The 10,687-nt window shown below is 38.8% G+C and overlaps 1 protein-coding gene across 1 annotated transcript; it reads left to right on the top strand.

The window, feature by feature from the left end:
• The first annotated feature begins 2,020 nt into the window (after positions 1–2,020).
• Positions 2,021–7,310, top strand: LOC146681875 (uncharacterized). The gene is made up of 7 exons (XM_085447608.1): positions 2,021–2,250; positions 2,342–2,486; positions 3,199–4,479; positions 4,742–4,858; positions 4,936–5,082; positions 5,382–5,492; positions 5,581–7,310. Exons 3-7 carry the CDS (start codon positions 4,434–4,436, stop codon positions 5,820–5,822), a joined length of 663 nt encoding a protein of 220 aa, XP_085303734.1. The 5' UTR covers positions 2,021–2,250; positions 2,342–2,486; positions 3,199–4,433; the 3' UTR covers positions 5,823–7,310.
• The last annotated feature ends 3,377 nt before the right edge of the window (positions 7,311–10,687 follow it).

The following is a 10,687-nucleotide window of genomic DNA, read 5'->3' as shown; positions in this document are numbered from 1 at the left end:
CAAGGTGTCCCCTCTCAGATTATGATGCCCCTTAGTACCATTTCATGTAGCCTGCCAATGTGACAGTTGGCGTTATGATATATATAAAGCAACAAGGCATAATAGCATATCTCTTCGATTTTAAACAGTATTCTAGCCAACATCAACAACTAAACATTCCCATCATTAACAAATAGAGATGGTGTAAATAAAAACTCAACTCAATTATTACAAAATACTCAACATAAACCACCATTATCTGAGTAAACACTGTACATTAAAACTCCTAACACATTAAATTAAGATGTGTCTTATGTTTTGATCCATGTATCAAGCCAAATACACAGTTAAAGTAATTCGAAGTAATACACATAGACATGGAACTTGATAACATTTGACAGAACATTACAATGTTTTTGTGCTAAAGAACACTCAGAATATCATTAACAGGCAGAGACTCCTCTTTATACTTTAGTTCACTGACCCTCCTGGAACACAACAATAAATATTTCTATATAAGATATTCTCATAAATGACTGTGTACTAGAAAGCTTACAGTTTACAGTCTGTTTAACATCCAGAAGTTAGCTTTCGCACATATCACAGGTCAATTTTGAGTAATGTTCTCTGCTGCAGTGTATGCAATTTACACTAATGCCATGATGTTCTCTCTTAAATGCATGTACAAGTTCACAGCCTGATATGGGTCTGTTGGTGGAGTCAGATGGGACTCAGTCATGATGATATTGCACAGTTCATATACATCGGGGTCACATGGTTTGGTCAGTTGAAAAACACACTCAGTTTTACACATTTCAACATGTTCTTCTTCAGTGGGGCAAAGGAAGTCTCTTGTCCCGTAGAGCTCAGGTAATGTATACATTACATTAGGTCGACCACTGGGGATATTGATGTTTGTTGATGGCCTGATGGAGTGTGTATTCCAAACCTGTGCAGTGTCATCCAGCTCATCTGTTAAAAAGAATACAGAAATTTAAGAAATGCGATCGCATGTACGTATATACATATACGCGAATCACGATGAGACAACTCACTCACTGAGAGGAAGGTTTCTTATATTTATGCAATTTATTATTTTTAAACAATCGTGTGCATTTTTGTAATCATGTACTTTACCTAATGCCATCTGTACAAGTGTTTCACACACTAACTACGGTTACTGTTATGCTGTGATATCTTACATTAGTACTATTAGTCTTATTACTACCTGCTTGGCTCATCTACTCACCTCATAATAATCAATTTGTTTTATGTCACTGATCATTGTATTTTGTATTTGTAAGTTATTTTGATATCCCAATCAAAATAATTCCAAATTGTAAATAGTTAATATTATAGATAAGAAATTTTCATATGCCATGTCAACATAAACAACATAGATGTTAGGTCTGTGAAGGTTCTCAGTCATCCAGGTCATCGTAGTCAAAGGAGCTTGCAAAGAAAAGCGTCTGGACTTCTTTAAGTTGCTTGAAGACGTTTCACCTCTCAAGCTTCTTCAGTTCTAAGGTCAAATGGTGGAGAGTCCCAGATATAAACCTAGTGGGAGTAACCCCCCACAGAGGGACAAAAGGACCCCCTGATGATCCTCTAATCGCCTGAGCCAAGGTGTGAAACTGGGCCTGGGTCCCAATCAGCCAGTTTCGGGTGTCTTCATTGTGAAACCTGGCCCCACCTTATCATGCGAATTCCTGAGGTCAGATGGCCCAGGATGTGAGTGGGCGTTAAGGCGTCTGGGAAGGGATCTCAAAACTGGATTATAGATGGCAGAGAGTTGGTGTCGTAAACCCCCGCCTCTGTTCAAAGATGGTCGCTCACAGTGGACATAGATGGCTTCTTTCACTCCTCTTTCAAACCATCTGTCCTCTCTGTCCAAAATGTGAACATTGGCATCCTTGAAAGAGTGTCCTTTATCCTTAAGATGCAGATGGACTGCTGAGTCTTGTCCTGTGGAGGTGGCTCTTCTGTGTTGTGCCATGCGCTTGTGAAGTGGCTGTTTGGTCTCTCCAATGTAGAGGTCTGAGGTTTTTAGTGAATGTGTTTGGTTTTGTAGTCCTGTAAACAAAGCATCACTTCTGAAGTGGATTAACAGGCTGGCCACAACTATAACATGTGTTTTATTCTCAGGAACATTATCCATGCTTGACTGCAATGTCTTCCCAGGCCTGGGGCAGGACTATCTGACAACCGAGGTCAATATGTTTTTGCTTCCTGTGCAGGAAAATGACGGGGAGGATAATTTGACCAAAGCAGGTTACAAACATTTATTCTTCTCATAAGGTAAAACTCAAGTGACATCTCGTGTGTTGTGTGAAAAATAAATGAATCTTTGTACGTTGTTTAGGGTCAGGAACGTACCCACTGTTCTCTCTGCTCCCCGGCTATAGAGGACACCCGGCCTTTTCCACCATGGTTTCAAAACTCCGCAGCCAAATACTGGCCATGCCCCGCTGTCAGCTGTCACACACTATTCTCACTGAGAAAAACTGGTAAACATCATATCAGTACTATTTATTTATAAATGAATAATTATTTTATTCATATTCCACTATTCAAAAAGTGTAGGTGACTAATCCATGGTAAAAAAAAGTGAGACAACCAAGTAAATACATCCTGCACCCAGGGTGAGAATCAGTTTTATGTTTTAAACTGGTTTGCTCAACAAAGCCATCATAAATGTCATTGTTTTTGAACTCTCATAGAAACAGTTTTTAATCCCTGTGGAAGAAATGCAAAATATCTATTAGAGATGAGGGGTCTCTCTGCTTCCCTTTACTTTCAGTGACTACAACCTACTGTCTTTTTGTTTTGTTTTTTGTAAACAACAGAAAATGAGCGCTGGTGGTTTGTTGTGAAATAGTTTTCTGAGGTGCAACTTGCTGCATGTACCTACAAGCACAAAACTTTCAGAGTAGTGAAAAATATTTCTTGCTGTGGGATATCAGGTTAATTTTTTTCTGAACATGCTTAAAACAATATCAATTGAAAATGAAATACTACAGTGAAAAGAAACATATTTCCATGCCATATAAAGAAAGTAAAAGTGTTAATAATTAAGGTTGGTGCAGAAATGCATACAATTTTTGATTTTTTTCTTCTTTGTACTATGTCACTGTAATTTTGTGAAATCTTGAGACATTATTGGGATTTCGTTTAAGTTTATCCCTCTGTTTCCTGTCTTAACTTTCTTTGTTTTCACAGGTTTCACTATGCAGCTCGTATCTGGGATGGTGTGAAAAAGTCCTCGGCCCTCTCTGAATACAGTCGTCTGCTCTGCTGACACGTGTTTAACTGCTCTTATGTACAGTTTTATTTCACTGATCAGATCACACAAAGACAAAAGAAGTGCAGCTGAATGGGATGTTGAAAAAAAACAAACATCACTGGGACATAAAATAAATATAATTATTCAGACTTTGAGTCCTGCTTGTTCTATAGTGTCCTGGGACTGTCCTCAGGAATTCTGATAGTTACAGATAAAGTTACAGCCTGTGCAGAGGTGGTGAGCGGGAAAAGAAAGTGTCTTCTCTCAGCACATGTCTAATAAAAATGCGAGAATAGTTTTTAAATTCAAGTCATTCTTGACTGTGTTTCAGTTTTGATGCACTGATACTTAACATGTTTTATAAGGTGAAAATACAGATTTCTGTCTTGTTATTACCTTTGTAAAAAGTATGGTAAAAATGAAAGAGAGAACTGGTGGGCCTGGTTTTTTAAAGATATATGTTGTATTGTAGAATGCATGTAGCATGCATCACAGTCAGTTTTTTTTTCATTCAGTGCCACTAGAGTGGTTGCATGGTTAAAACATACTCTGCTGACAACTGAAACAGTCACTGGTTATCAAAGAAAAAAAAAAACAATTCACGTCCGTTCTAAAAGAAAATGATTTGCAGCCTAAATGCAGCCTAAACATATTTTAGCAATAGAATGAAACGACTTTAAAGAATATTCCATCAAATATATGATACAAAAATCAGCAATTTAATAACACTAAAACTTCAGCTATGAATAGAAGCATATATATAGCCACCTGTCATCAATACACTGATACAAAAATCAATAAGGCATTTTATTATCACTAAAACTTCAAACAAATAAACAAACTGGAACTAAACAGGTTTTTAAACTAGTTTTAATAGATATTATTCTTCCTCATACATATGTTGAGATTCAGGTATTCTATGTTATTCTATTTTAACTTTGGAGAATTCTAACTAATACCAATTTAATTATCTAGATATAGGTTCTATGAAGTCTATTCATATATACATATATGCTGTTTCAAAGGCTTGTTTTTGATAGTCAGGTTCTTTCATTGTCAAAGGAGGAGTTAAGGAGTGGTCACAGCAAGAAGACCACTTCCCCCCAATAAGAATTACTTATAAACTGAACAGAAACTAAACAGAAATTCACTTCTATCTGACCATCACACAATGCAGATCTTTGTGCTGATCCTTGGGATTGTGCTGCTCCCTAAAGGCAAGTTTTTGTTCAGTTATCTGTTCTTTAACATTTTTAAACCAGCAAGTTCTGTAATATTCAATGAAATGTTTTCTTTTTTAATGCTTTTACAACAAGTGTCATTACATCTTAGTAAAGGTTTGTCAATTCTACAAATGATTGCACTATTTATTGTACTGTTAGCCATCTATTTTTCAAACTGTTTTAGTGAATGTTTTAGAATATGTCCATGCATTGGAAGCAAGAGAAAGTTTACTTGTCTTTATCTTTGTTTTATCAGCCTGTGCTTTGAAATGTTACGAATGCATACCGGACCTCTCTGGAAGCTGCGCTCAGACAACAAAAGAATGTCCTTCCAACACTCAGTGTGCATCAGTCAGAATAGCTTCATACGCAGGTTTGATTTTGTATAGTTCTTATTTTATTCTTCTTTTAAACTGGTTCAGTTTTCAATGGTTCGTCTTTTTGTTGCAGGTGGTTCAAAACTGGTTGATATTAAAGGTAAAAGTTGTGCTGCGGCTGAGGAGTGTGTTCAGGCCTCAATCAACTTTGGAGGCGCCCGAACTCTAATTACCAGCAAGTGTTGCACCTCTGATCTTTGCAACTCTCAAGCTGCCCCTGGTAATTTCTATCATGCTTCTTGGTATTTTGAAATCTAATTTCCTGTTCTTGAAACTTAAAAAATAAAAAATCTTTTTATCAAATATGTTGAGAAATTTTAAAGTGGGTCAATCGTCGTATTTGCTTGAATAGATCAGGGCAAAATAATCAATCTGTGAAAATTTCCTGATTGAAAATTCTCAAACAAACATATTAGTAACATATTGTTTTCTGTTGGTTTTTTTTCCAAGCTGATGTTTTTGGCACACAGTTAAAATAAGCAGGGAAACAAATATTACAAATATTTCTGTATTCAACAGAGGGCAGCATCTCATCTCCAAATGGGAAAAAGTGCTTCCAATGTGTTGGAAACGATTGCACACAAACTCTAAACTGCAACGGAAATGAGGACCACTGCATCTCATCAGCAAGTAATATACCGACAGGATTCAGTGTCTGCATGTTTGTTCTTTTCTGCTCAGACAAATGTTCTGTTATTCCTTCCTTTCATTTCCTCAGTGACTGCAGAAGGACAAAAGGTGACTGTAAAGGGCTGCGCCTCCAAGCTGATTTGCTCAAGCACACAATCTCCACAGATCACAGGAATCACTCCAGCAGAAACCAGCTGCTGCCAGGGTGACCTCTGCAACAGTGCTGGGATGACAACTACATCACAGCCCAGTAGTACAACTGCTGGCACTACAGCTGTTGGCCGTCTGCTCTTTGTCACAACGCTGATCTCTCTGGTCTTGTTCTCTTAGCTGATGAAACAACAGCATCACATCCCAGCTTTTCATATGACTGTCACAATGTTTCCTCCCATTTCACCAGACCTTAAAAAATTATTGAAAATTTTGTAACTAAATATAATTTTCGGTTTGTGGAAAAAAATTAACGAATTAATTTCTTAAAATCCTATATGCATCTCTGTTTCCTTTAAGTCTCAAAATCATTTTGCACGCACATTTAAAGGTTATCGTAAGGAGTCAGTGAGACATTTTCCTGAATTAATAGAAAAGTAAAATACAAATATGGTGGATTTTGACAATTAAATTCAAATTTCAAATTCAAATTTTATTTGTCACACACACACAACCATACACAGTATGACATGGGGGTGAAATGCTTGTAGCTGTACAATGCCCGACCATTAAATGACAGAAGAAAAGTTCTACAATATTTACAATTTACTACAAAAATTTACAAATTAACTTAGGAATTTACAGTAAAGAATGTGCAAATAGCAGAAGAGATTATAAAGATAAGGATTATAAATTATAGGAATTATAGGATTATAGGAAATGTGTGGTGGTGCGTGTGGTGACGTGTGTGAGAGTCCAGTCTTATAGTGACGTGTTTGGGAGAGTCCAGTCCTACACCTGGTTCAGGCCCCGAATAGCCTGGGGGAAGAAGCTCCTCTTCATTCTCTCTGTTTTGGCCTTAATGGATCGGATTACATTTTTTATTTCTCTCCGATATCCGATCCAGTAATTTACGTCAGTATTGGACCGATACCGATACGCAATATCAGATCGGTCCATCTCTAGTAATAACCTCTCCATCTCTGGAGAAAAACCCTTTCACGTGGTACTAAGTAGGCAGGGGTTTAAGGGTATCCCACAGAAAGCCTGTAAAGATTTGGATAGATGCACCTCTGCTTAGATTATATAGATTAGGTGTTGTTGTACCCCAGTTGCTTGGCACACACACAAAAAGAGGTGAAAAAGGTGAATCTCCAACATGAGCAGAAGAATTTTGCAGGGATCCAATAGCACATACAGTGGTCCCTCACTGTTTCGCTGATTTTTTCTTTTTTGTTGCATTTTTTATTTATTTTTTTAAGTGCATTGTATTCTGCGTCCTGACTGGCTGTAGACAATTAGACCATTGTCAATCAATCTCGTGTTGTGTCTCCTGTACAGTACAGAATGCGTTCAGCTGGTCAAATTTACATAAAGCTTCGATCGCTAGCAGTGTGACTCTGACGTGCTGTACTGTATGTTTGTAAGTTTTCTCCCCAACAAACACAACAATGTCGACAAAACATCGTCACCGGCGGGTGCCTTTGGTTTCCTTCTATAACACTGGACTTATTTTTCTACAAGACTTTGAGAGTGTTCAAACAAGAGAGAAAAGTGTGAAAATGTTCATGCCTGCCTGGGAAAAGTGTATAAAGTGTGTAGTGAGGGGTTTTACAGCCTTAAAACATCTATAATAATTGTAAAAAATAAAGTTGGCTACTTCATGGATTTCATCTATCAGTGACTCCTGCGATAAACCAGGGACCACTGTATATGGTCATTAATCACACCAGCACTCAAACCACTTTCTGAAACAGCAAGACTCTAATAATTTTCTTATCAGAGACATTACTCACTCTTAAATAAGCAAGCCTTGATACGTGCTTCATAAAAAACGTACTGGATTTCTCCACAAATGTTCAGTATGTCCCATCATTATTTATTTTCCTGTGTGCAGATCCCGTGGAGAAAACAATGTTGTGGTGAGCTGTTCAGGATTAATTCTAAAGTGTGTGAAGTGTGAAGTGGTTTGGATCTGTCAATGCCCTGTGGAATATCGCTCGCTATCATAATGAACAATAAGCTCATTTTTAACTTTGTTTCTTGAAAGGATATATTTTGCAAACTCTTGAGTCATGAGTTCTGTAGCTGCGTCTTTGGCTCAGTGAATTTGAATATCTTACTTTCACAGCTGTCTGTTGCTTATCTCTGCTCAGATATAGCGTTCTCATTTCTGGTTTTTTAATCAGTATAAAATGGTTTGTAAGGAACTTACAAAGCAGTTTCACCACTGAGCACCATATATGGTTAGTCTTTCTTTTACAGGCATTTATCAGAAATGCATCATCACTACCAGTATGAAGACAATGACTGCAGCGCTATTTGATCAGAATATGTTGTCTTTATATTGCTTGTTTTATGCTAGCATCTTCTTGCAATTGGGGCCTTCATTTGTTTCTCTATTTGGCTCCAGGAAGGAAACTATAAAATACTACAAGGTCAAATATCAACCATGGCTTTCGCTCTAGCATCCACATCACATAGACTATCTAGTCTTTTTATGCGGTACATGATCCCAGTTGTAGCAGAGTAACAAGCACATTACACATTTTAAGATTACTTTGATGCTTTTTTTTCTGATTTTGAAGTTTTCTCAGGTGTATGTTCAGGACAATTACTGGAAGCCACATTTCCTTACCCTTACCTCTAATGAATCTCTGTAGCCAATAAAGGCCCAAATACAGCTGCCCTCAGTTCTTATAACATACCAAAAGTTTGTCATGGCCTGAGGCATCTCATAGTAACGTGAAAGGTATCTTTCCGCATCCTTATGAGATGCTCCAGATTCCCATTTGAAAACAACCGAACGCTGCTCGCAGCAGTAACACACACTTGGAGCAGAGGCTCCTAACATTAACTCTATCCATAACTTTAACCTTAACCCTATCAGGTAGTGTTTTTCAAAGCGATTCATGATTAGAACAAAAAACACATTTACATGTATAGATTCATTCCAAACGGCTCGCATGCCTCCAAACGCATACTGATGATTTGTCACATAGCATCGTTACCTGTTGGGATGAGAACGTGTTGTTTCCAAAGCACCATAAATTGGGGTGTCTGTAGCTCAGGTAGGAAACCTACTAATCAGAAAGTTACTGGTTCAATCCCCCTCTGCTCCAGCCTGCATGCCAAATATCCTTGGGCAAGATGCAAACCCCAAGTTGCTCTCCGATGCATCCATCGGGAGGATGAATGTGTATTAATGTTAGATAGAAAGCACTTACAGAGAAAAAAAAGAAGTGATTGGGTGAATGAGGCAAGTTGTAGAGAGTAGAAAGGTTTTATATAAGAACCAGTTCATTTTTATATTTCAGATTTACTTTCAGTTTTCTACTTTTTACATGTAAGATTGATGTACATGTATCACACCTAACTCGGTGACAGCAAATTTGAACAACTGTAATCATTTTTTTCCGGCATCTGAAATATTAGTTTAGTTTGGGGTTGTTGTTGTTTTTGTTTCCTTTTGGCTCCTGATATTAGTCAACTACTATTTGTCAATGTTGAATAATGATAAATGAATTATCTACAGTTGCCTCAAAGCGGTGTATAATGCAATTTCACCAGCTGAGACCGCATCCTTTTTTTAGGTTTGATAGCATTTTTAGTAGATAATGGCAGATGGCTTGAGCATGAATTTAAGCTGCAGTTTGGGGAAGGTCACAGAGGGGACAGCCAGTGACTCCTGAGCTGTGCAGATCCCTGAGTGCTAATGAGAAGTAAACGAATTGGAAAAAGGAGGGAGTGCGGGGCTCAAAAGCAAGAACATACAGCTTGTAGTGCTGAGTGAAAACAAATATGTTCAAATTATACATTTTCACAATTTATTATCAAATGGTCAGAATTTCAAAGTAGTTTTACATGACGCCATGGACCTCCATCTCTCTGGCTCAAAGACAAAGGCCAAGAGCAAGAAAAAAACAAGAGGATGCAATGACAGAAGAAGCTGTGTCAACACACAGCTTCGATGGAAATGATGATGCAGCTTCAATAAGTGGTGCAAAAGTTAACATGAACGGTGCTCTGAGCTGAAACTGCTTTGCAGCTCCCAAAAAAGTTGATTCTGAAAACGTTACATCCAGATGAAGAGAATCAAAGTTTTCGTTACATGGATGATAGAGCAGCGTTTGATTAAATGAACAATAACTGCTCTTATTTGAATAGAGGAAAAAAATGAGTACAACATAATATCTGAACAGAGATATATCGGACCATGAAAGAACTTTCTGCAGCCATTAACAAACACCAGAATAAACACCCCGAGGCTGCTTTTATTGTTGCTGGCGACTTCAACCACACCAACTTAAAGACAGTCCTCCCCAGATTCCACCAACATGTCTCCTGCCACACCAGAGGAGACAAGACTTTAGACCATGTGTATTCCAACCTGGCTGGAGCCGTTTCTGGTCACCACCCAGAAACGGATCACCATGTACCCCAACCAGAAGCCTTGGATGAACCGGGATGTTCGTCTCCTCCTGAAGGCCCGCAACACCGCCTTTAGGTCAGGAGATGCACACGCCTACAGCACAGCCAGGGCTAATCTAAAGAAGGGCATCAAAAAAGCCAAACACCATTATAAAAAGAAGGTAGAAGAACACTTCTCCAACTCCAACCCCCGACGCATGTGGCAAGGACTCCAGACCATTACAGACTACAGGACCACCAAACCCTCCCCCGCATCCTCTGATGTCTCCTTCCTCAACGAGCTCAACAACTTTTATGCTCGTTTTGAGCGAGGGAACCCCACAACCACAACCAAAGCAGACATGACGCCAGACCACCAACCTCTGACTCTCTCCCCCACCGATGTAGGAGCGGTGCTGAGCAGGATCAATGTCCACAAGGCTGCAGGTCCCGATGGCATCCCCGGGTGTGTTCTCAGAGCGTGTTCTGGGGAGCTTGCAGGAGTGCTCACAGACATATTCAATCTGTCCTTGGCCCACGCTGTGGTACCGGCCTGCTTCAAATCCACCTCCATCGTCCCGATACCCAAAAACTCCAACCCATCTTGCCTCAATGACTACCGCCCAGTAGCACTC

Source organism: Copadichromis virginalis, linkage group LG23 (genome assembly GCF_057382275.1).
Source record: "Copadichromis virginalis isolate Kocher_CV1m ecotype Utaka linkage group LG23, C_Virginalis_male_GT1.1, whole genome shotgun sequence".
NCBI lineage: Eukaryota > Metazoa > Chordata > Actinopteri > Cichliformes > Cichlidae > Copadichromis > Copadichromis virginalis.
Note: the sequence above shows the minus strand (reverse complement) of the source record. Positions and strands in the feature narration are given on the sequence as shown.

What these genes read in the sequence shown, in the direction of transcription:
- LOC146681875 (XM_085447608.1), top strand. Translation starts at nt 4,434, where the DNA reads ATGCAGATCTTTGTGCTGATCCTTGGGATTGTGCTGCTCCCTAAAG. An exon ending in GATTGTGCTGCTCCCTAAAG is followed by an intron (nt 4,480 to 4,741) that starts GCAAGTTTTTGT and finishes TTGTTTTATCAG; the next exon opens with CCTGTGCTTTGAAATGTTAC. An exon ending in CAGAATAGCTTCATACGCAG is followed by an intron (nt 4,859 to 4,935) that starts GTTTGATTTTGT and finishes TTTTTGTTGCAG; the next exon opens with GTGGTTCAAAACTGGTTGAT.